We start from the raw sequence: 26,165 nt of genomic DNA on the forward strand, positions 1-26,165 counted from the left end.
ATTAATTTATACTGGGAAAAGGTTCATAGATTTCAGAGTGTTGTCTATCTTTATAAGAGGTGAAATAGATATCCCTGAACAAAAGGGACCAACAGGGAGGGAGCAGAAGTCCTGATAGAGGAGACTTATTTATCTCAGGAAGGGGAAGCTTCCAGTTCTGTTTTCCCCTGTAAAGCAGAAGGAAACCAGATAATTGGTACCAACAGTCCCACTACTTGGTGTAGGATCTTTAAGCAACTGTAGTTTCAGACTGAAGCTGATGGAGATGATGCAACTAAAATGCGCCCCCGCCCCTTCCCGTATCCTGTGAACAGTTCGGGAAAATATGCAATGACATGAAGTGGGATGGAATTGGCTGGACGAAAACTTTTGGCACTGACAAGCGTGTGTTAGAGCAGAGAGGCAAAACCTCTTTGATGGTGCAGGCAGAGGTGGGGAGAAAGTGAATGCAGTCCAGTCATCTCCTCGGATGCAAAGATCTCTAAAGAGGTTTCAAGGATTGGACAAACATGTCAGGAAGAATTCAATGTGCGCTTCAGAGACTCTTCCTTTGGACAGCATTTCTATTAATGGAAGGTGAGTAAATACTTCAGATGGGAAAATGCTCTTATTTACCTGGTTGAATTTAAACAGATTCAGTGGAAAGGAGGGGGGATTTTGGCTGCAATCCTAAGCATAGTTAACTTAGATATAAAAACGCAGTACAACTCGGTTCAGAAGTAAAAACCAGGGCTTGGGTGGCAGTACCAGAATTAGAGAGCTTTGCTGCTAAGGAAACAGGTTTGAGATTGCCGGGTAAGACTGGACTGAAAGAGACTGGGAACAACTTGACTTTTCACTAATCACACAGGCTTGTGTATTTGTTTGTGGGAGAAAGAATCACACATTCCAGTGTGACAAAGTATTGTTCCTTGAGTCCTCAGAAAAATCCTTTGCAGATGTCATCTGCAACCTGTGTCACAATAGTCCATTGTGCAGATTTCCTGCTCCGAAACTGATGAATATGTTCTTCACAATAATAGCAGTGGAACTTAGTCTGGATTCACAGAGATGACAAATCGGTCTGTCTGTTTACCTGGAAAGAACCTTGAACTGATGAAAGAAACACTGTTTGGAAGCAATTAAAGAATGCAATTCTCTAACTCTTGACAAAAATGCATCTCTTACAGAGTTGCTGTTGGCTCAGCATACCCCCTTCCCCCTTGGCTGACTGGGGATGGTTGGGAATTGCAATTGAACACTCCTGGATGGTCCCAGGTGGAGGAAGGCTGGGATACTCCATTCCAAATAACAGTCTCTGTGTCGGTGAACATTCGTGCCAGGGGGCTAAAGTTGTAGCTACTACAATTCACAGGTCATTCTGTACTCCCACCCTCAAGATGAAGCCCCCATCACACAATTCTGCTATTTTTTGTGGATCAGAATGCAGTTTGCTACTTGAATCAGCTGAGAGAGAGAGAGAGAATGAGAGAGAGAGAATACTTAAAAGGGTGTTCAGGACCAGATACTGAAAAACCAGAAATGTAACATGCAGGTGCAGCAGGTGTGCAGGTAGCACATTTTTATTGAATACATGAGAGATGCACCTGTGCACGCACACAGAGGAAGGGGAAACGTAGTGTTGTGTAGGGTGAACATGTGAAGAGTATCCTTATTTCAAATAGCTACGGAGTTGGGAGAGGGTTGCTACTGCAGAGTAAATAAAGACTCTGTACAGCAGGGAATGCAACTGAAGGCTTAGACAGGAAGAGAAACAAGAAGAAAACAGACGCAGGAAATTCTTGGGTCCATCCAGTTACAAATATCTCCAGCGCCTTCTAGTGACTAATCTATGTAATGACACTATCCACAGAGGAGGGAGGGGACAAGTTTGAAGGGTTCCCAGCAAAGGATCCCCTGATGGGCTCTTTCTTGCATTGTTGAGACTGCCACTGTAGGTCTACCTGCTGGTGTGGGGAATGGAGGGGCATCGGGATCCATGCCAGTCTGCTGTGAGCTGCCCATCACTTAATTTTCCAGAGTGCTGCTGAGCAATGCATTGAAGGGGCTTGTGGGTAAATGGTGGCCTGAAGACCAAATTGAATGTAGAAGTTGGTGAGCTGGAGTGAAGGAGAGAGAGAGAGAGAGCGCGCGCGCATGTGTGCACATGGGTTGAGGGATCAAACCTGGGGAGGTAAAATGCCAACAATACCTGCCTGTTTTAGCTTAAAGCTCTTTCTGCTTGTCACCAAGTCTTAGGAGAGGCATTGCGACTTTCAAGGATGGAGGAAATGCTGCACAAATACAGGGAAACTGCCAAATGATCAATGGTTGAGGGAAAGAGACTGGGACCAGGGAAAATTCTGTGGCCTCAATGGGGATGCTGGAAGTTGCACTCCAACACACATTAGGAGGGGTCCAGACTGGGGATGTTTTCACAGGTGAGCACAGGGACCCTCTGGAATCCCTCCAGCATTCCTGTTCTCCTGCAAAATCTCACCATCCCTTCAGTGCTATGTGCAGGGATGAAAGCTCAGCTTTGCTTTTATTCCTGTTGTTTAACCAGTCCTTGCTGCTGAGTCGTTACCTGTGGCTTGATCACAGTGTGTTCTGGATTTAAATACCCAGTTCCATTATAGGGAACATGCAGTCATTGCCCACATGTGGCCTCAAGCTTCACTTTTGATGGGCTGGCACAGAAAGAGAGAGAGAGATTGGGTAGAGTGACTTATCTAGCTTCTGAATCAGATTGTATTAGCTAACCAATCCGAATGGTTTCCTTTTTGTTGTTGGTACTAGTACAGGGATGGGGAAAGCTGATGCATCTGAAAGGTTTTTAATTGCAGGAAGGCTTTCCTCAAGGCCAAACTAGGATGCAAAAGCAGTGACACAGGGTTTTCAAGAGCAGAACCCAGGGGACAGAAATGGCAGCTGGGAGACAGACCACTGGAGCGTGTTGTACGTGAAAGGGTGCCTGGGCACCCTACCGGTCTGCGGATTCCATTCATTGCGGCCAAAGGTCCGTGACTCTCTGTCCTATCTGGGAGGACAATGACAGGAAGTGTTGCACAGGAACTACCGTGCATTGCAGCAATAACAATGAGCTGGATGCTCGGGGGAGGGGGGTGGGGAGCATGGGCCCGCCAAATGCCATTATACTCAGCTTAAGAGGGGGGATGGGTGACCTTTACCATTTCTCATTAAATCCTAAATGTTCAATGGCTGGGAAACCCACATCTCATATTTAACGGTGTACAGCTCTTGTTAACAGGTATTGAGATAAGCAGGTGAGGAATATGGAATGCCATTACTAGCATTGTTACTAACATGTGCTTTAGAAAGTTCAGAATACATTCATGATCTCAGTAATTCTTACAGAAATGTTGCAAGGTAGGATATTGCAATTAGGGAGCTGATTTAAGAGATGAAATGAGGTCTACCCACTAACGGAGCAAACATCCTGATAATTTTTACCTGGGGCAAGGGGTTTCTAAATGTTTGTGATATATTGAGAATCCCATGGAGAGATGAGCAAATGCCTTTGTTGTTCACTAGGTGAAACATCAGTCAACTTGAGTCCATGTGCATGTTATGTTAAGCTGTGTTTCAGTTCACTCAACACTAGTTTTTGGCCAGAAAGACGCCCTAAGCATCTCCTCCAAGTACTTCCACTGTAATACAACCTCCAAAGCTTCTCTAAAATGAAATTTGGCCCTTGGGCCAAAAGAGGTTCAGCACCCCTGTAGTGAGCGTGTGGGTCAGATCTAAACCCAGGTCTTCCTAGTCCAAATCCAGCAGTTCACATCACTATCCCACAGAGGCTCTTTGCAGCCTGCAGAAAATATACCATAAGTTACTTGGCCACTGATTTTCTCTTTAATTTTTGGCGTTTTTGAATGAGGTACTTTTTGGCAGCAGACAGTCCAGCAAAGAGCAGTAAGAGCACAGAAACTGATAGGAAGGAATAAAATCGTTCTCCTTTGTCCCACTATTCTTCTGCCAGGTCCAAAATCTCGCTCGGAGGAACTGGGGCCACAGATCATTGACCACCCGTCTGACCTCGTGGTTCGCTCGGACAAGCCTGCCACCCTGAAATGCCGTGCTTCCGGGAACCCAGAGCCCACGATCGAGTGGTACCGCAACGGGGAATATGTGGAAACCAGTAAAGGGGATGCTACTTCACAACCCACCCTTCTGCTGGATGGGTCCCTTTTCTTCCTCCGCCTCAACCAGAAAAAGGGGAAATCAGATGAAGGCGTGTATAGCTGTGTAGCCAGAAACCATTTGGGCACAGCCACTAGCAAGAATGCTTCACTCTACATAGAAGGTAAGTTGTTGAGATCATCTTGAGTGTTTCATGCGTGGCAGGAAACTTCACTTGTGGCCTGGAGCTTTTGGATGGCAGCTTTCTTTGCGCTTTCTCAAAGGTGGTAATGGGCCAATCCTATATGGCAGAGTACCGGGATCCTGTGATATGGGATGTGCAGATTTTGTTAAATCAACCCCATCTCTACTTTGTGGATTGTCAGGAGCTTTTTGTTTTGTTGCCTGCTTACTGATGGATTTTTCTCAGTTTCCCAAACCTATGTGTGCTTCAAAAATGTGCAGTTGAATAAATGCACAAACCCCTCCCCCAGTTCCACATTTTCATGCTTTGCCCGATGGGGCAAGGCACATTTTCAGTTGGTGCATTAAAATATTGTTTCCATAGTTTCTTATTTCTGTTTAATTAAATTTGCATACACTTCTGGAAGTAAAAAAACTGGTCAAGGTCATGGAACCCAAGCGATTTGGAAACAGTCAGTCCCCTTCCACTTTGGAACCCCCAGGCTGGATTCATAGAAATCCAAACCCATTTGACATTGTTGGCATCCCTGCTGGGACGCCTTCACTGCAGCCCTCGCCCTGGCTGGCAGCTCATGGAAAAGTGCATTTCACAGGGTGGTGCAGACAGGGTGGGACCTGGGGCCCCGCTCCAGGCCTCATAGCCCAGAGAGCTCCCAGTTGGCCAGCCCAAGCGGCAACACCTGCACTGTCCCCATCACCTGGTCCCTGCAGCATTTTCCCTCTTAGTGTTAAAATCATCTCACAGACGTAGAAAGGCCAGCTGGGCAGGTGCATGGCTGAGATGGACACTTATTTAACTCTGTTTGCTTTTAAAACATGTTGCCTGTTTCCTGCCACAACACAAGATGCTTAATCCCAAGTAAATGTGTTCAGCATCAGGATAGCAGAAGCAAACTGCATGTCATTCCTATTGTCATGATAGGGCCATGATTTGAGTGTCATTAAAATGCAAATATGCACATGCTGAAAGAATTGTCTTTGTAGCAAGTTTGGCTTGTTGTCATTCTTATTTGCTCTTACGTGTTGGAACACAATTCAGGAATGAATGCATGGTAAATCTTGAAATGGCATGTGGTGGGGAGGATCTCTGTTGGTTTGTGCTCCACAGCTGAAGTTTTCCGCATGACTGTCTAAGGCGCCTTCCCCACCAGAACACCACTAAGCCCGGGTTGAAGTTAACTAGCCACACCATGGTTGGAAAAGGCATGACATATTTATGCATTGTGTTTTCCTGCCGCTTTGATAACATTAAACAGCTTGTGACCAGGTTCCTTGAGGACCAGTGTGGTCTAGTGATTAGACTGATGAACTGAGGCACAGGAGATCTGGGTTCTCGTCCTCATTTGACCATGATGTTCACTGGGTGATTTTGGGCTAGTCCTTGCCTTTCAGTCTAACCTTCCTCAGAGGTCTGTTGTGAGGATAAAACTGTGAGGAAAAGAGTCCTCTTTAAGCCACCTCTGGTTCTGCACAAGAGGGAAAACAGTGGGACATAAATGTGACGTAGGAGCACCATGGAGAAGGTCACAAACCATCACACTGCTGTGGGTGGCAGCAGCCAATGCAGCCTTCCAGGGATATTCCTTCTAGTAGATCCATCCTAGGGTGTTTAGGGTGCCATTTTGTGAATGTTCAGGCACCAGCATTCTCCACAGACCGTTCTGCCTCAACATGCACAACGTTGCACCCATCAACCTTCTGAAGTATGTCCAGAAACTGACGGCAACCAGTTGGTTGATGCCGCTCTGGAGCCATTTGTAGGAAGTGGCCAGTTCTGGCCAGCAGCCTCGTCTGAGCAAAGTGAGGTCTCCAGCCCAGCTTTAGAGGTTGCCCCACATGCAACGCAGGAGGTTTCCAGTGCAGGGATAACTGGAGCTTCTTTCTGCCACAGGATCTCTTGGCCCTAACGGGTTTATATGCTGCCCAACAGTTTGCCCTCATTAAAAACAACAACCTCAACAGCAATGTTTTATATTTTTTTAAGCCACATTGGAGCTCTCTTCCTTTTGTGGAGGGAGTGTACGTATTTGCATACATAAATTAATGACCAGACAGAAGAGTACCTAATGTCATGTATAAATGAATAACAATGTAGACTGAGAGTAACAGTGAAGGACTGCATTAAAAAGGTGTTGCTCCCTTGCTGCTCATACTGATACCTCTCACACCCCATCCCCAAAGTAGCGCTAGGGTGCTGCGCGGCTCACAAGTGTACCCCTGACTAGCTTTCCCACCTTTGAGTCTACAGCATTGCCCTAATAGGGCTGTGCAGCACTCATTATGGATGCAATTAAAAATCTGCTTTCATATGCAGGGTTGGAGACTCTACAATTAACACTTCATTAATGATCGGCCTCTGTTTGGCTCCCATGGCTCAGCATGAAGGCTCATGCTGGTGTTTGGGAGCTATGAGCTATGAATATTCATATCACCCACAATGGGGCTGGAGATGCTTCTGCTCCGGGGCTGGATGAAGAGCGCTGCAAGGGTGTGCTCAGGTGCTTCTCCCCCCAGATACGTTTCGGGCCTGGCCTTGTCACGAGGCACCGTGCTTCAGGAGGCAGAATCCAGGGGAGGCTTTCTTTTACTAGCTTCAGCCACCATTTCGGAGGACCGGAAAAGCAAAATCAGGAGAAAGGGATGCCCTTTTGGTATACTGTATTTTATTTTATATTAATTTTCATGTATTTATAGGCTGCCTAGGATTGCTGGGGCCTTCCTAGGTGGCTTATAAGGCATAAAACATATTAAAGAATTTAAAGCACATCAAAAACCAATTAAAACATAATGAATTAGACATCTACAAAAACAATTAAAAAGGGCCACAGCATGCAGGCTAAATGTTAAAAAATATCGTAAAAAGATACGCATTGCGTTTGCATAGGGTGCAAAGATACCTAGGAGCACATTGGCCAATTACACAGAGCGAGGTGGTGAGACTCTTGACCAGCCTTCCCCAAATGGATGCCCTTCAGAGGCTTCACCCCACAACTTTCTTCATCCTTGCCTTGTGCTCATGCTAGATAGGACTGGAAGTCTACTGGAGGCTGGGCCTAGCCCATACCATTTCACAAGAAGTATAGGGGCCAGGACAACTTTTTTTGTGGATCCTTTCTTTGGCTAAATATTGAAGCATGAACATCTAGAGAAAGGAGCCGTAGCCCATGGTGGGGTCCCTGCTTGGCATGCAAACAGCCCCAGGCTGCATCTCCAGGTGGGGCTGGGAAAGAATCCTGCCTGACAACGTGGACAGCTGCTGCCAGTCAGGATTAGCTGGTGTTGTGCGCAGCCCCGCACAATCCACCCCCCTTCAGTTCATGGCTGGCCTCTCACACTCGGCCTGTCTTGGCAGTTGAGCTCTGCTAGGCCTGGGAGCCCCCTTCTGTGTCTCGTGCAACACTCGCCGAGGCTGCGGACCTCATGTGCAGAAGAGGGATGCCCCTTGTGCAGTGGTTGTGCAGGGCTTGATTCCTGGTGAGTGCACCAGGTGGGCAGAACCATGGCCTCAGGAAAGCAGGCTGGAGTCCCGGGAGCCAAGCCCAGGGAATCCGATGGGCTCCCCCCAGCACCCCACCAGCTGGATTCCTCACACATCCCCAGTATGAACTGTCCTGGGCTCCCTGGACTAAGGGCTTGATCTCAGGAAGCCATCCACATTTGTTTTGGGGTGCGTATGCCTTATTTAAACACACAAGGACTAAAAGTTGAGATCCTCTGGATGCAAAAGGCCAACATAACATGTAGAAGATGGTGCAAAAGAGTTTAACACTGTCTAAGAGAAGCCCCAGACAAGCAGAAGTTGTCGTTTCTGGAAGGAGAAAAGTTGGCAGTTTCCTTCTGTGACCTTCATTGACTGGCCCCTTCCAGACATGAGCATTTCCACCTGCATTGCTACAGAATCCCTAAATCATCCATGGTGCGAGTGGCAGAGGCCTCATGTGCAATGCATTTGGTGGCGTGGAAGCAAATTAGTAGGGACATAAATGCTCCACTGGATTCTGACCTATTCCTAAAATATGGGTGAAATCCAAGGTAAGTCCTACCTGGAATGAATGGGACTTAACTTCTGGTGGATTAGTGATGCCCGCAAAGTTTGCAATTAGTGAGGGAAGAGATCACTCCCTTTGGAGCAGGGGCGGTCTCATCCAGACAATGCTATCTGTGCACATGCCGTTCGCGGAATGATGCCGTGAATCTGCCAGTGCTTCCCTCATTGCCGTTACTGCCACAACTCTGGCTGCACGAGGAGCAGGAGGACTTGTCCATCTCCTTTCTTCTATATACCGGTAATTGGTGAATAAACAATAAATGAGCATTGGCTGCTGGTTGAAGCCTGGGCCCAATTCAGAGTGCTTTTTTTATTGTGAGCCACCCGGAGAGCCCTCAGACTATGGCATGGCATACAAATACAATCAATCAATCAGACATTTGAAGCCCTGATCGGCTTGGTGCCAGGTTGTCAGAAGGGAAGCCCATATGTTCCTACTCAGCCCTTAAGATCATCTGCCAATGTCCCTCTCACAGAACTGCCTCCCCCCCAAGCAAGGGGGTGGCAACCAGGAGAAGGGCCTTTTGGTAGTGGCACCCTGCCTCTGGACGATGCTCTCCGGAGAGGTATCCCTGGTGCCAGCCCTGGCATCTTTTCAGTGTCAGGTGCAAGCCTGCCTCTTTTCCAGCTATTTCCTCAGTGAAGTCCCGCTGTACCAGCATCAAATAGCATTCTGTTATCTGCTGGGCCAGTGTCAGAGCTATTTCATTACTTGCTGCTGTGCTGGGGCTTAAATGGTTGTAGCTGCCGCTGCTGTTCCCCTAGAGTTGCTGCCTTGTAGTCTTGTTCATTCAATATGAGCATTTTGTGAATTGCACATATGACTTTTAAATTTGTGAACTGCCGGGAATGCCTGTGGGCTTTGGGGCAATATACAAATGTAATAGATAAATACATACATACATACATAAAGGCCACATGAAAACAGCCCCTCCAACAGGAGGTGCACAGCCCGGTGGTGCAGGGCATCTTGCCGCACTCTGTGATCCCTGGCTCCAGCTCCCAAGGAGCACTGGAAGCCCCTTTGCATTCTTTTTTAAAAAAGAAAAAAGGTGGGATATAAATCTAATGAATGACTAATAGGTCTACTCTAAGTAGAACTTATACTGGTCGTCGCATAGCAAACCCACCCTCTCTGCAATTGCACCATATTAAAAGGGAGTAATGAGGGGGGAAATCATTAAATATCTGCCCATACCCTGCTCGGCTTCTTTAATACGAAATCATATTTGCACAACCAGGTTATAGATCTCTGATCAGAGCGAATTAAATTTAATATCACTTATGTTAATGAGATCCTGTTGCCTTATATGGAAGATGATAATTCCAGCAAAGGTGAGCCGTTCGTTTGGCAGCATCTTTTATCTCGTGGGATCAAGTGTTTCTATTTCATTGTTATTTGGTGGTCACTGCAAAACAGCAGCATCTTTTCTTCCAGAAAGTGTGTGGGGTGGGGGATGGCTTTGGAAGCCAATCCAGCGGGAGTGGGGAGTCTAAAAATATCTTGCAATAACATCCGATGGTGTGAGCACTGCAGACTGCTGCTTGGGAGCTCTTGACTCATCTTCCGGAGGGCCGATTCTATCACAAAAGTTCCATATCCTCCAGGAGGATGAATGCCAGAAATGGGCAAAAGACAGCAGCAGGCGGGAGAGGCCGCCTCCGTTACTCTCTGTGGGGTTTCCTTCCCAACTGTGTTCCCCATTCGAGTTGTCAGGGAGATCACGGTGTCTGCAGGAGAAGCCGTGCAGAAGGACCTTTCCCATAAATACCTGTGCTTGCTCTTATTTCACCGCTGCAGGAAGTGGTGCTGCCACTTGCTTTGCTCGTTCTCAAAGGGGATTGGGCAGACTCACAGGCCATTAACTTTGATATCTATATAGAACCTCCATGTGCAGAGGGAGTATGCCTGTAAATCCCAGCGGGACTATAGCAGGCAGGAGATGGCCACTGCCTGCTGGGGGGATTTCTGTTTGGCCACTGTGGGAATGAGATTCCATAGGAGATGGACTTTGAACTTCGGGTCCAATCCAGCAGGGCTTTTAAAGTGTCCATTCCTGTATTTCTAGTTGGCTGGAAAACCTTGAAGACTTTTAGGACTTGTGCTGGTCCCTCAAACAGCTCCTGCCTGATTCTCCTATCCTCCTTCCATGTTGTCCTCCCCACGTAAATCATATTCCTCTTAGCTTGCCAAAAGCCTGTGGTTTATAGGGGGAGAGTTAGCCATCTCCTTCCTGCATACCAAGACATTTGAGAGAATATGTGGCACTCTCTCTCTCTCTTTCTCGCGCACACAAACACACACACACACACACACACACACACAGAGAGAGAGAGAGAGAGAGAGAGAGAGAGAGAGAGACTGTGCATGTGAAGGGAAGGAAGGCACGGTATGCTATTGTGTGTGGGTTAGCATGAAGGGATGTGGGACATGCTTGTCTTGGCCCTGCCCCTGCAAAATGCCCCCTTTGTATTTGGCCCTCAGAATGTAGCCTCTGGCCCGCTCTGGCCAGCAACCTTCCACCAGAGAAGTTCTGTTGGGATGTTTGTGTTTCCTTGTAGCAATCCAGGATGAGTTTCGGCGCCATCCGAGCGACTTGGTGGTGACAACCGGAGAACGTCTGGCATTGGAATGCATACCCCCCAGAGGCCATCCTGAGCCTACCATCTCATGGAAGAAGAACGGAGTGCCATTAAATGAGAGAAATGGTCATTATGAGGTAACAGGAACAAATAACAGGTCTCCAACTGAGCAGGTACGGGTTGTGTCCAGACTTAAGGCATGCTTAGAATAGACCCACTGCAATCCACGTAGTCCCACTGATTTCAGTGGGTTCTACACTAAGCATGGCTGCATCCAACCCATGGTGGTTTGGAGCATGCAAGGAGTGAGACAGACATCATCTCAGTAGTCGTTGCAAGTACATACAGCAGGCAAATATTAATTGTACGCCATGCTAAATGTTGATGACAAGGAGCTGTGGTGGAGAGACGGTTTCAGTATGCATTTATGTACTAATTGCATTGGCTTGCCACCTTGAGGAAGCTCACAATACCTGATGTAGCACCTTGCCCCATATGAGCCTTTCTTTCTTTCTTTTTTTATTAAAATTTTAAACTAACACTAAAAACATCAAACATCACATACATTGGATTTACTGGGTCAACCCCCTACTACATATTTTTTAAACATTCTAAAGTCAAATTCAAATCAATTTATAATAATTTGAATACATCTCTAAGTTTACGCCAAGTCCCGTTTCTCCAGCCAGTTATAGAAAGAATCCCAAGTTCGATAGAAGTCAGTGTCCTCTTTCTCCTTCAATTATAAAGTCAATCTATCCATTTCTGTGCAGTCCAGAATCTTTCTTAAAATCAGTTCATCGGTGGGTAATTCTTCACTCTTCCAGTATTGAGCAAGCACAATCCTCGCCGCTGTGATTAAGTGTAACATCAAATACATTTCCTGTCTGTTAATATCTTCCGGTATGATGCCTAACAAGAAAACTTCAGGTTTAAAAGCAAAGGGTTTTTGTAATATTTCCTCTATCCATCTATATATTTTAATCCAATACTTTTTCACATTATCACAAGTCCACCACATATGATAGAAAGTACCCACTTTATGTTTACATTTCCAACATCTATTTGACATATTTGGAAACATCTTAGCTAATCGACTTGGTGACAAATACCATCTATAGAACATTTTATATAAATTTTCTTTATACGAAGTTGCTAATGTTACCTTAATGTTTCTTTCCCATAGTTTTGCCACTTTTCTAATTCAACATTAAATCCAAAGTTTTGTGCCCATATTATCATAGTTTCCTTAACCTATTCCCCTTCCATTTTCCTGTCACGTAAAAAATCATATAGTCTTTTAATAATTTTCTCATCTGTTTTAAGCATCACTTGATCAAACTTTGTTAAGTCTTTTTCAAACCCCCATGTTTTACAGTCTTTAGCATATCTCGATTGCATCTGCACCTTATACCACCAGGAAATATTAAGTCCCCGTTCTTGTATTTCTTGCTCCAGTTTCAGGCCACTATCCTTATCCAAGATATCGTCATATCTTATTAACTTTTCAAAGTTCAATACATTTGGATATACAAAGCTTCCATAGGTGAGAGCCATCTTGGTAATTTATTATACACTTTTGGCTTTAGTTTTTCCCACACTGACATTAAAGATCTTCTCATAAAATGACTCAGAAAAGACCCATGTGACTTAGCTTTCTCATACCACATATAAGCATGCCAACCTATTTGCAAGTCATGACCTTCAAGATACAAAATTCTCTTATTTGGCAAAGTTATCCATTCTTTTAGCCAAGTTAGAACAGATGCTTGATAAGACAACATCCAGTCGGGAAGACCAAAACCTCCATTCCTTTTAGCTTCCTGAAGCATTTTTAATTTAATCCTTGGTTTCTTTTTTCTCCAGATAAATCTCAAAATTTGAAAATTTAGATCATCGAAGAATTTTTTATCAATTTTTATGGGAATCATTTGAAACAGAAACAGAAGTTTTGGTAGTATGTTCATTTTAACAAGTGCTCCTCTTCCCATCAAAGACAATTGTAAATTGGCCCATTTTTCCAGATCACCTTCAATATCCTTCAATAATTTATCATAATTATCTTCTTTCAAAGTAGTACATTTAGCTGTAAGATTGATTCCCAAGTATTTAACCTTTTTAACAATCTGCAAATCTACCTGTTCCTGGAGTCTTTCTTTTTGTTCTCGTGTAAGGTTTTTAACTAACAGTTTCGTTTTTTCTCTATTTATTTTCATTCCTGTAACCTCACCATATTCTTCAATCCATTGTAAAAGTTTAGGCATTGTTACAAAAGGTTCCTCCATTATGAAGACCAAATCATCTGCGAATGCTTGCAATTTATAACTTTCGTCCCTAATTCTAGTGCCTTTGATGTCCTTGTCATCCCTAACACTTCTATTCAGTACCTCTAAAATCAAAATAATCAGCAGGGGTGACAGTGGACATCCTTGTCTTGTGCCCTTTTGGATCTCTACAGGGTTTGAAAGTTCTCCATTAATTAAGTTCCTGGCTGACTGTTTTTGATAAATACTAGATATCGCATTCATAATTTTTTTACCAAACTCCATTTGAATCATCTGTTGCTTCATAAATTGCCAATTAACATTATCAAATGCTTTTTGGGTGTCCATAAACAGTAAAGCCATTGGTTTTCGGTATGCATCTCATAATATTCTAAGATATCCAAGATAGTTCTCAAATTATTCATTTGTCTCTTTGGCAAAAAGTCATTTCGGTCTGGATGAATAGTCTATTAGTAACTTCTGCCAGTAGTCTTTCTGCCAGTATAGAAGCAAAGATTTTGTAATCCACATTTAATAATAATAATATAGGTTGGTAGTTTTGAATCTGTGCTACATCCATATCTTCTTTCGGTATTAATGTGATATTTGCCTCAGTCCAAGTAGTTGGTATTTTAGCATTTAACAGTGCTTCATTGCATATATCTTTTAAGACTGTAGCAAAAATAGCTTCAAAAGATTTGTAAAACTCGGCTGGCAGTCCATCCGGGCCAGGAGTTTTGTCATTCTTTTGTCACTTAATTGCTTCTCTTACTTCCGTAATTGTGACTTCTTGATTTAATAGGTTTTGGTATTTTTCTGGTAGTTTTGGTAATTCTCCCTTTTGAATGTATTCTTTAGCTTTATCGATTGAACTCTCCTCCTTCTGATATAACTTTGTAAAAAAGTCTTCCACTATTTTCTTGATTTGTGCACTCTGTAAATGTAATTGTCCTTCTCCGTCTTTCAGTTTCACAATCAATCTCTTCTCTTTTTCTTTCTTAAATTTATGTGCTAGCCATCTACCTGGTTTATTAGCATTTTCTGTTCGGTCAACTTCATTTGTTTAGTAAGCTCATTTGTATCCAAGAGGTTTAACTTATGCTTTAAAATATCCAATTGAGACTTAAGGCTTTGTTTTGATGGATCTTCCTGCAGCACTTGTTCCAGTTTCATCAACTCCTCTATTATCACTGCTCGCTCTTGTTTTTTCTTTTTATTTATTTGTGCTGAGTATGTTATTATCACTCCCCTGACATAGGCTTTAGCTGTATCCCAGACGTTATGTAAAGAAGTTTCTTCTGGTTTATTTATTTGAAAAAATACTTGCATTTCTTTATTTATCTTTTCTGTAAATTTTTTATCTTTTAACACTGCTTTATCTAGACTCCATCTGGGCATCCTTACAGTTCCTTTTAGTGATAGAAATACCGGATAATGATCTGCCCAGACATTTGCCTCTATTTCAGCTTCTATCAGATCTGGTACAAAGTCTGGAGTTATCCAAACCATATCAATTCTAGACCACGACCTATGTCTATTTGAATAAAAAGAGTATTTGGCAGAAGATGGGTTTTTGTGCCTCCAAGCGTCTATCAGTCTAAATTCTTCAATCATGTTAGAACAAGACTTTGGGAGTCTCCTCCTGCCCTTTTTTCCTTTACTTACATTCTTATAATCCATTTCCTTATCCACAATCACATTAAAATCTCCCATTACACACACAGCCTGGAAATCCACTTGTAGAAGTAACATGTGTAAATTTTGGTAAAAAGTTTCCTGATGATCGTTTGGCGCAGTCTGTGCTGGAGCGCTGCAAGCAGAGGTGGCCCAGCAGGCGTGAGTGTGGCCAGTCCAACCTCTGAGACCGGGGTGAAATGGTATGGGTTTTCTTGACTCAGCCTCACAGGTTCTGCGCTATCTGTCCTGTCCTGGTGCCAAATCAATGCAGATTTCCATTTTTAAAATGGGCAGTACTTTGCAGAGAGAGAGATTTGTACATATTGCGCAAAACTGCCGAAATTGCAAAGTGGAGGCCCAAATGTTGCACAAGTTTGAAATTAACTGTCAGAAAATTCAGGGCAGCCAACATGAGCCTGTGCATATTCAGGGAGATAAGAATGCTTCTATGCTTCTTGTGCTAAATGCTAGAACAGAAACAATAAGTACAACTCTAACCAGCAGGCCCCAGTGAGTGTAATTTGCATATATTTTTTTCAAATTGCATCGGGGGGAGGGGGGCACAAGTCTTGGCTTCAAATCTGCACATATGTTTTGAACCCTTTTGCAGAAGCTGCCCCACCCTCTTGCCCCACTTTTGCCCGTCAAGTTGGAAATGTGCAGAACATTCATTGAGGCCGAATGGAAGTTTTCCAGTATTGCAGATTCTTGCTGCAGACTCTTACTCAGGGCTGCTGCTCACACTCCAAGAGGAGAGACCTGTGCAAGTCCCACGTCTTCTTTCCTCTGCATTTCTGCAGGTCTCCGGTGCAAAGCTGCTGGTAGCCCATGCTCAGAAGGGTGATTCAGGAGCGTACATCTGTGTGGCCTCTAATCAGGCAGGAGAGAGGGCGAGCCGGGCTGCCCAAGTCTCTGTCCTGGGTAAGAAGGCCATTTGTGACTGTGTGCGCCCGGCTCTTTTGCTACTGCGCTTTGCTTTCCTTCTGGACTAACTGGGTGCCTCTGAGCCACAGATAAATGCCCTGTTGGGGCTGACTTGGCGAGAAGCATTGCCAAGAGATTTACTGAACTGTTGGAAAGGTTGAAGTACATTTTGAGGGAACGATGCATCCCGCTTTCCTGTCTGTTTGTCATAGGTGTTGAATGTACACATGATACTGAAACTGGCATGCCCCAGGTATTCACGTAGTGTGGAGTCAGGCAGCAGTGCTCTCCAGCTGTTTCAAACTACAGCTTCCATAACCCTTTGCATTGGCCATAGTGGCTGGAGCGGATGGTAGAGGATTATGGGTGTTGTAATCCAAAATAGTGCTCCCCCTCCCCTTGAGATCTGAGGCAGAAGCCCTGTTCCAGGAGTCCTCCTTGAAGGAGATTAGGAGGGAGAGCACCCGGAGGAGGGCCTTCTCTGTGGTAGCACCCCAACTGTGGAATTCGCTGCCCAGAGAGGGTTGCCTGGTGCCGATGTTGTATTCTTTTTGGTGTCAGGCAAACCCCTTTTTATTTTCCTGTTATGTTTAATTGATTTGAACTGGGGTTTTAGTATATTAATAGTCAGATGCTGTAGGGCTGTTCTATTTATTTACTGTAAGCCATCCTGAGACATTCTCTAGGGGACGGGATAGAAAAGCTTTTAATAAAACAGATAGATAGATAGATAGATAGATAGATAGATAGATAGATAGTTTGCCTGATTTAGTGATCGGAGTGCTTATTAGAATGTTGAATCTCTAAAAATGATAATGTTTCAAGAGGGAAGCTCTCTGTAGCTATGTATTTCAAATGCTCCTTGGAGATATGGCATGCTACTGGTCCTCAATAAAAATAGCTAGATCTTTCAGCCTATTCAGTTGCATAATAGATGCTCCTGTATTAAAAGTTTGTTTTATTGGAACCATCATCCTAAAGTACAGGAAAGAGTGTGAATGGTTCTTGCAGAGAAGTAGCCGTGTTTTCCGATGCATAACTTACAGGCGCCATGTGATTGCCCTGTGTTGAGAACTTTCATTGCCTCAAGAATCTATTTGGATTGACTACATACTCTGCTTCCGCCATCCTAGAAAAGCCGACATTCACTCGGAAACCTAGCGATGTTCTAGCCATGCTTGGCAGCGCTGTCCAGTTCATGTGTGGCGTCCACGGAGACCTGGTGCCTGTGGTCCAGTGGGAGAAGGAAAACGGAGAGCTGCCCGTAGGAAGGTGAGTGGAGCCTCTTCTATTCTAAAGGCTGGTTTCGATTTCTTATTTCCAGAGCTGTTCTTATTTCTGAGCTTCGGTTCCTTCTGCTTCTCGTGGCATTTATTGTGTGCTCAAGATGCCTTACTTACAGCTATTTGTGTGTTCTTTAGAAGACATTGTAAGTCTCCATTTTCACTTGTTTGTAGATTTATCTGCCCTTCCACATTTTTTGAAAGAGCAGGGAAAATGGAGTATTATTTCTGAGAGCAGAAGAAAATGTATGTTCCAACTTTTTAAATTATTATAGTTTGCTCTAGCACAACACCACGTAGAGGTTATGTAGAGGAAAAGCATGAAAGGAAAGTGCTTGGCATAATGCTTGGATCTCAATTCTGAGCCAAAACTCAAAGTAGACAGAGGATTAGTGGTCTGAGGTATAAAAACTCAAAGTTTTTCTAGCAACAGCTAGAGACAAAACCATTTCTAAAAAAGAGATCTCCTGATAACTTTCAAATGGCATCCACCAGAAAATGTCTTTCTGAAGGCAGAATGACACCAGATTTTCTCATCTAGTGCCTTTCACACAGGCAAACTGTTACAGTTCTGGAGTTATAAGGTAATGAATGCACATAATCACCAACCAAGCGTTCTGGGTGTTTTCTTACAGGTACGAAATAAACCACGAAAACACCCTCCAGATTCGCCATCTGACAATATATGATGCTGGGATATACATCTGTACTGCGAACACCCAGGTGGGAAGCATCACTGCTAAGGCATCCCTAACAGTGCAGGGTAAGCAGCTCTATGCACAGGAGAGAAAATGGGTCCATTCACTTGCGTTCTGTCCCAGGGCTGTCATTGGGTGTCAGTTTTGTTCAGCATCCACCAGGGCCCATGTCTGGGAAGGGGGACCACTGGAAAACCTTGAAGGTTCTCAGTCCTGTTGTTTCTCCTCTGTTCATGTGTCTTTTTTGAGTGAGCAAGCAAGGAGAGGAGCAGAAGCTGCCAACAGCTTCTGATTTCCTTGTTCCCTCTTTCTTGGCATTGGTGCAAACCAGGTCAAGAAGCAGCAGCAAATGAACAGACAAGGGCAACAGGGGAGGAACTGAGCAATGCACTTAGGGGGAGGCATTGGGAGCATCCTGCTCAAGAGGCCCCAAGCCTGGAACCTGGAGTGGTTGTCTTGCAGGCCCTTTGGCCAACATGCAGGCGCATCCATAGAGAACGAAAAGAAAGACAGAACTTTTAGGAGCAGCAGGACTCCTAAAGACTAGCATTGCTTTCCGAGATGCTCCACTGAATGGTGATCCTTCTAGGTCTCTGGGGAGGAAAGCCACAGCACATTCAAAGGCAGGAGAGGGGATGACTTTTGAGAGGATTGGCCTCATGCTTCCTTGGCTAGAATAAACCTCAGCAAAGATATACTCTGAGTTTCTTTCTTGCCCTTTAGACCCACTGGACACTGGCCAGAGGGATCAGGACAGGCCAGAAGATGTTCCGAAGGAGGTGATGGATGTCAAAGTTGTTCTGGTGAATGTCACTGCTGTCCCCTCCACCCCAGCAGCCCACCTGCACTGGAAGGTGAGTTTGGCGTAACCGAGACTTTCAGTGGCTTTCAGAACCTGCATAAGGACAACATCTTGGTAGAGTTGGATATCCCTGAAGTTAAACACAGGGCAACTGGAGAGCTTTCAACCCCTTTTCAGGCAGTATTAGAGGATAGTAAGTGGTGGTCCGATGGTGAATTTGAAGAGCAGGCAGTTCCCATAGCCACATCCCAAAGGAGAGTTCAAAACCAGAGGCAGCTGGGTTTACTTGTATCCACGATCCTATCCCAGCTATTTTCATTTCAACCCTCTGTCTCTTCAGCAAAGCAAAGCAAAGCAAAGCAAAGCAAAGCAAAGCAAAGCAAAGCTCCCCTTGGCATTGCTACACAGATAGTTAATAATCCTGCTACTGAGAAAGAAGGAGCAAAATATTGTCAAGCAAATTCCAGAGTGGTTGAAACCATTCCAAGGACTGGTTGCAAATACCCAGATGCCTGTAGTTATCTCAGAACTAACTAGAAGTGGAGGTTAATATGAAATTTCTCATCTATTTCCTCAAAGGTTACTCCCAGCTCCCAGCACATAGAGGGTTATGTGGTGTTCTACCACTCTCTGCTGCCTGTGAACACAAACTGGGCTGAATGGAATGTCCTAGGAGACCACCACACGATCATTCCAGGGCTCGAGAGAGGTTATACATATGAGTTCAAGGTACGGCCATATCTGAGGAAGGTCCATGGCCTGGACAGTGAGATCAGACGCCTGTGGATCCCAGAAGAAGGTACAAAAAATCAGCACCACCTCTTTTGGATGCTAATCAATGCAATATCTGAGAGCAGGTGTGAAAAGCCTTACACCCAGCCCTCCAAGGGTCCTGGTCTTTTCTCTCAGAAGGCTTAGTGAGCCGAAGTAAGGCTTCATTGATTGGTATTCCCCCCCCCCCCCCCCCCTTTCCCTTCCTCCTGCACCACTGGAGCACCCCCCCGCCCGCCCTCCCGAGAGCTTTTCTGAAATGGAATCTGATCCTTTGGCTGAAAGAGATTCCACTGCCTGTCCTAGAAATGGAGACCCCCAGTGATCTCCAGGGGCTCAGCCAGTGATGTTCCCCAGGCCAAGGAGTACATAGGAACATGCAGAAAATCCTGCAGCTGTGCCAGGTGGATGATTCATTTAGCACCACATTGACTGGTCTGGCTGGCTGGCCGGGGCTCCAGACCTTCAGGTCTCCAATGGATGTTTCCCAGCCCTGTGTCTGATGCACCTTTAAGTGCAGACTGAAGCTGGGATGGTTAGCATGGAAAGCAACATGCTTCACCACAGAGCTAAAGTCTGCCCTCATTCCCTGGAGGCTCCTGCGGAACTCTCTTTTCAAATCATTGTTTGACTTTCAATTTCCAAAGGTTGCAGCAAAAATTAAAAAATAAAAAAGACAACATAGAAAAGAAAAGCTCAGGTTTTGCTGCATATGAGTTAAGCATATCAGGTGAAGTACGAAATATATACATTATTAAATGCATACAAAGAAAAGGGGAACTGTCAATAGAATAACCATGCATACAACCAAGGCAAGCCAGATATTCCTATATTTATCCGTACATAGTTGACGTCCAAATGGCACCCATTCCGAAGTTGAAAGAATTGCTGGGGCATCTGTCCATTGTGTTATCAGGAGTGGCTGTTTATCCTTCTAGTGTTGTAATATCTGTCAAGACTTCTCCAAGAGTTATTGACACTGACTTTGCATTAAGTTCCAAGAACAAGCTAATGAAGAAGAGATACATCTGTATATATTGAAGTGTTGTCCTGTCTAAATGAGGCAGCTGTTGGCCACTGCCAAAGCATGGGTGTATTGCAACCTCAACCATTAGCTGCCCTAGCTAGGCCTTTACTGGAGTGATGTTGTGATATCCAAAATACATGGAACAGCCCGTGAGCCATTGATTCTCCCAAGATGGATGTGAATGCAGCATTCCAGGGATTGCATGGAATCTGGCTGCCTCATTCACTCTTCCATGCTTCCTTAAGGCCCCTTGCATCACATTTGTTCATGTATCGTATTTGCTCAGTGACAAGAAATATTTATGCAACCATATCATAGGCTGATACATCTGAGCATCCTGGACAAATCCCTCCAGAAGGGGAGGACACGGAGGCAGCAAAGGCTTCAGGGCCACATCTAGACTCTAACAGATGGTTCTGTTGAATGTATTAACATTCAGACACTGAGGGAAATTTGTATTTTTCAAGACCCAGGCAGGAATGAGTGCTGGCAGTAAGATATACACATCACTGCACTGATGTGAATCTCTCAGAGCACAATAATTCAGCAGCCATTATCTGAACCCTTGTCTTTGGATATTTTAGGAATCATGCCCATCCCACTGCCTGAATCTGGGCCCCAAAGCACAAAGAATGTCTCTGAAGAGCAACTGATCTCATCAGCATGCTGATCAGAGATGGCCCAACAATTCTGGAGGGGACCAAGTTGAACTTCTCGTTCTCTGGATTCTTGAAGGCATCTGGTTGGGCATTGTGTGGAACAAACTGAGCACTTACCTTCACCTGATCACGAAAACCTATAGGGTGGGGTGGGAGAGGCACAGGTGAAAGAGAGAAGGCCCCCACTGCTACTTCTTCCACTTATATCCTCGCTGTCCTCCTCTTAGATGGAACTCAAAGTGGCTTACATTGTCCTTCTCCCTCTTTCAATTTTACCCTCACAGCAACCCTGTAGGGCAGGAGAGCCTGAGAACCTGGCCCAAAGTCACTCAGTGAGTTGCCTGGGAATGCAACCTGGATCTCTTCCGTTGCAGTCCAGCACTCTAACTACTGCTCCACACTGTCTCCCATCACGTGGAGGATGCCTTATTTGCTGGAGGCACGCTCTGCCTCCACGTTGCTCAGGGGACAGTTTCAGTCTTAAAACAGAGCCCTGCTTTCTCCCTAGTGCCTAGTGCGGCCCCTCAAAGCATCAGCATTACCACGTTCCAGGATGGGAATGGCACCGTGATCATCCACTGGGAGCCCCCTCCACATGACTCACACAATGGGATCATTAAGGCCTACCAGGTAAGGAGGAGAGAAATCCGAGTGATCCAGAGCTGGCATAGCAAAGTGTGTCCGAGATGCTGAAAGGCAGAAGAAACCTCTACGAAGGGTGACTAGTGTTGCAATGCTAGGGCGAAAGGGCAGAAAGTAGCAGACCAAAGATGCAATCTGTTGCAAGTTTAGGCTGAAAAGCACCCATCATTCCACAGTCGGCCATGCTATCTAAATATAGAAATATAAACACAGAAACAGAGCAAGTCAGAAGGGGTCTCCTGGGCCATCTAGTCTGACCCACGGCTCCAGCCGGCTCCATGCCTGCCAACCGGGCGGTTGCGGTGTATCGGCTGGTGGCCACGGTCCCAGGATTCCCATTTTGTTCTCTTGCTTGCTGCCGTGCCGTGGGAGCATCAGCAACAGATTCACTGGTGTTCTAGTCTGCAGCCTGGCCTCCTATGCTGGCTTTGCGTCAATGTGTCACAGTTCTATAGGACACATTTGCTTGTTTTATGCACACTTCCGTTTTGTGGAAATGCTGGCTTTGCACCACTCTGTGTGACACAGACCGGCTCTGCCCTCTCTTTTTTCCTTGCATTTGCAGGTCTGGTTTCTGGGCAACGAAACACACCGTGGATCTAACAGGACAGTCGATGGTGCAACACACAGTCTAGAAACAACTGGCCTGGCTAATGGGCTAAAATACTGTGTTCGGGTAGCGGCGGTCAATGGAGCAGGAACCGGAGTGGCAAGCAGTCCTGTCTGCAGTGATGTAGGTCAGAGATGCTATTTTGTACTTAATCTCTTGGAACGTGGCTACGCTTGGGTCACCCCTGCCTGGCAGCTTCCTGGTTCAGCAACATAAATCAAACTCACGAGCATGAAAAGTGACAGTGTAGAACTTGGCATGGGTGAGAAATTCTTTGGCTCGCATGTTAATGTGAACTTATCAAAGATGCACTTTCCGATGGAGGATTTAATGAAACTTCCAATTTTGAATGCATGGCCTTTAGGCTTAATCTGCAAACGGATAAATATACGAATATTTGCCTTAGCTGAGGTATATGCTTAATTATTTTTAATAACAGTGGTATGTTCTGTTATAAACTCTTCCCCACTCTCTCTGTATATTATAAAATAACCAATGTAATCATAGAATAGTAGAGTTGGAAGGGGCCATGAAGGTCATCGAGTCCAACCCCCTGCTGTTGCAGGACACCAGGTTACACCATGATGATTCTTTTGGATTGCAAAGTTCTGTTCTCCCCACTCCCCTCTAATGGTGTGGGTGGCTGTTTTTGTATTTTAAAAGAAGCATTTACAAATCTGTACATGAACAGAATACAGAGAGACTGCATGGGAAACAGACTGGTCCATCCTTCCCTACACAAAACCTGGGAGTCCACGGTCTTGTTGAGGCAAGAAACCTGCTGAGCAGGCTGCATTATGGCCCTGCAACTTCACCTGCACCGGCCTCTTCACCTGCATGCGTTTGGTTTGCTCCTTTCCAGAGCCGACAGTTGAGAAAATGGCGAAGACCCCAGACTTTCTGTCCACCGCCGCCATTCTGGAAGTGGTGCGCCAGCCCGTCTTCATTGCCAGCATGGGCTCGGCACTTTGGATCCTGCTGATGGTGCTGGCTGTTTATGTTTGCCAGCAACAGGCCAAGCAGTACAGTGGGGGGCGGCAGTACGCCCTGGGCGAAGGTAAGGAGGCGGTCCTCAGAGAGCTTCCACAGAGGGCAGAGCACTCCGTGGCAATGACCGGGGTGAGGCTGCTGGGTGCAGGGGACCACTCTGGCCTGCTGGGATGAGAAGAGGATGCAGCTGTGTGTGTGAGTTTGCAGAGGTGCTTGCGTAGGCTCCAGGGTAGCTGCTATGTCCAGGGATGGGTAAGCACGATAGTCGTGAGGATACGACTGTGCACCCTTACAGTGCTGTGACTTTTCTTGGGCACCGAAGGACATTTGCAGAAAAGGAACGGCCTGATCTGCTATTGGCCTTGCTGGCTGGGGATTCTGGGCATTGCATCTGGACCCACCAGGGAGATACCCGTTTGGAGGAGGCTGATTTCATCCATGAGCTGCTTCCTCAGTTCTGCAAATCCAGGCCAGGCAATCCCTTTCCTTCTGCCTGTTTGTCTCCATTTTTCTTCTACCTCTTTTCCACTTTGGCCTTCTGCCTTTTACTTTATTCCTTGGACCACTTTCCTTTCCTGGGCTGATGTTACTGCTTCCTTCAACTGAATCTCTTTCCTTTCCTTGTATAGTTGATTTTTAAAAATAACTATCCTTTTAAATATGCCACTGCCACTCCTAGTTTGCTGTGGTGGGTGGTGGTTCCCAAGTCAGTCAGGTGGTGAATCTGTTCTACCCCATAGTCTGAACTTCAAGCAGCTATTCATGGTGCTGAACCGCCAATGTTTTCTTGTGTGTGATTCAGCCTTGTTTGCCCCCATGATCCACCCTCCGTATTAAGCAGGGAGCCATGAAATTCAGTGCATCATCCTATGTGTGGTGGGTCTTATTGGAGGTGGGGAACAGAATCTCTTTCCTGAAGCCCTCCCATGTCCCGAGGCTCCTGCTTCCTGGCTCACCTGGACTGTTGTGCAAGGTGCAGCCCTGGCACCAGCTCCACGAGGTGTGCTCTGGCTGTCCAGCCCCCATACTGGCATCTTTTGTAATGGGGAATGTTCACCGGTGGGCTTGCAGGAAGCCATTGACAGGGGGGAGCTATCTGGCAGTAGGTAAACTAGCAGGTGGAGAAGGGGCTGCCGCCCTGGTCCCAGTTGCTCCTCCAGAAGCAGATTTTTTCTGCTTCTGGAGAAAAAAAATGTGATGTGGGTTTGCTTGTAATGACCAGTTTCCTCCTAAATGGCAGGGACTGATACAAATTGTGAAATGACTCCTAAGTAAAGGCAAACCTGTCTGGCCAAGAGGATCTAACCATGTCCCTCCCTCATCTCCAGGTTTGTACAGGAATGCCAGTGATGACACCATCATCAAGCACAGGTAAGCTGCAAGCTGTATCTCCCTGGAATTCTGGCATGCCAGCATGTTTTGCTTCCCACTGTGTCTCAGGATAAGATGGTCCAATCAGCAAAGTGCTTAAATGTGGTAGAATATATGATGAAAAGCCAGGGGGAAGGCATGAGATAGGCACCAGGGCACTGCCACCATCAACTCATAGAAAAGGATGTAACTGGATTTCTTCCTTTTATGTCCAGTTTTGGAATGGGAGGCCTGAACAAGATCGTTGGAGCCCTCCATTCATGTGCCATGATATCAGAAGGCTATGCATTTTGCCTTGGATTTGTTTTGCTACAAAATAAGAACAGGAGGTTTGTGAAACTCTGCAGCATATGCTTCCGCAGCATGTGTGTGTCACTAGCCCTGTGTGAGCAAATGAAGACACGTGCCAAGATTTGAGTGTCCAAGTTGCCAGTAGAGGCACAGCTCATGAGTATAATTTCACCCCATTCCTTCAGTGGTGCTAGGCAGTTTTATGCTCCAGGGTTCATCTAGGCTGGGAGTGGTGCCTGTTTAGATGGCTACAAAAACTGCATCCCTTCAGGGAAGGCAATATGTCTTCTATGCCCTATGTCAATAGAGCATCTTACCAAGTGCAGCTTTTATTTTGAGCTTTATAGGAGCTGTCCACAAGGATCCACAATGGTGAGCCTATTTTGGAAATGGATATGAGCACTATGGATAACTCTTATAATGCTCAAAATAAAAGCTGCAGTGAATGAGAACCCTCACAGACATAGGGGTCATGAGCCTCCTGCACCTCACTGACTTCAGTGTGGTGATGTTTGGGAACCTCCTGACCATTTTGTCATGATGGGCCCCATGCATCTGCCCAAATTTTCTGCCCCAAAGGTACCAGTACATTCCTCTTCTTGATCCAAATATCCACCCAGATTCGTGAAAGTTTTTGTCCCTTTGACTGTAGGATAGACTCCAGTGATTCTCCATGGCTTTCCAACACATGGAAATCTACTTCTGGTTCCAAGACTTACAGCACCAGCAGCAGCTTAAGCAGCCAACTTCAGTGGCCTGAGCCCAAAGACAACCAGGAAACCCACAAATCCCGTAAGTGCCACCTGCACCCTGTGTCCTTCCCTTCCTCCCATATTTCTCTATCATCCTCTCTAATGCCAGTCCAGCTGGTCTTGTCTGTTTGTTATAGCAATTTGTGCCTTGCCCTTTGAACACGTTTTCAGGGTGGTTTCCAGAGACTTGCAATATAATAAAATTGAAATCTGAACATTACAAACAAGAGAGTACAGTAGCAAAACTTTAGAGCCGTGTGAAATTCATGGGTGCGACAGGATTGGTTCAGGAATTTAAAAGCCTGGCAAATGATAAAGGTGCTTGGCTGGTTGCAAAATGGCATCACACTGCAGGAAGGGGGTAATGAAAAATACCATCACAGGACTCTTGAAGTACTGCAATTGGAATGCGTACACCATAAATGTTTCAGGAGGCTCGACTGGTTG

At 45.5% G+C, this 26,165-nt stretch overlaps 1 protein-coding gene across 3 annotated transcripts in view; it reads left to right on the forward strand.

Annotated features, from left to right (window-relative positions):
- Positions 1 to 397: 397 nt before the first annotated feature.
- ROBO4 (roundabout guidance receptor 4) overlaps positions 398 to 26,165 on the forward strand; it is a 69,313-nt gene continuing 43,545 nt past the window's right edge. For all 3 annotated transcript variants that reach the window (XM_044437602.1, XM_044437601.1, XM_044437603.1), the window contains exons 1-13: positions 398 to 576; positions 3,983 to 4,306; positions 10,937 to 11,094; positions 15,699 to 15,819; positions 16,956 to 17,094; positions 17,741 to 17,868; positions 18,527 to 18,657; positions 19,185 to 19,404; positions 21,571 to 21,692; positions 22,270 to 22,441; positions 23,177 to 23,371; positions 24,633 to 24,675; positions 25,619 to 25,758. In XM_044437602.1, coding sequence (XP_044293537.1) covers positions 510 to 576; positions 3,983 to 4,306; positions 10,937 to 11,094; positions 15,699 to 15,819; positions 16,956 to 17,094; positions 17,741 to 17,868; positions 18,527 to 18,657; positions 19,185 to 19,404; positions 21,571 to 21,692; positions 22,270 to 22,441; positions 23,177 to 23,371; positions 24,633 to 24,675; positions 25,619 to 25,758 — 1,960 coding nt within the window. In that variant the 5' untranslated portion in view covers positions 398 to 509. The remainder of the gene's footprint in view (positions 577 to 3,982; positions 4,307 to 10,936; positions 11,095 to 15,698; positions 15,820 to 16,955; positions 17,095 to 17,740; positions 17,869 to 18,526; positions 18,658 to 19,184; positions 19,405 to 21,570; positions 21,693 to 22,269; positions 22,442 to 23,176; positions 23,372 to 24,632; positions 24,676 to 25,618; positions 25,759 to 26,165) is intronic.

This window comes from Varanus komodoensis, unplaced genomic scaffold, assembly GCF_004798865.1.
Source record: "Varanus komodoensis strain SLA01 unplaced genomic scaffold, ASM479886v1 scaffold30, whole genome shotgun sequence".
Classification (NCBI taxonomy): domain Eukaryota; kingdom Metazoa; phylum Chordata; class Lepidosauria; order Squamata; family Varanidae; genus Varanus; species Varanus komodoensis.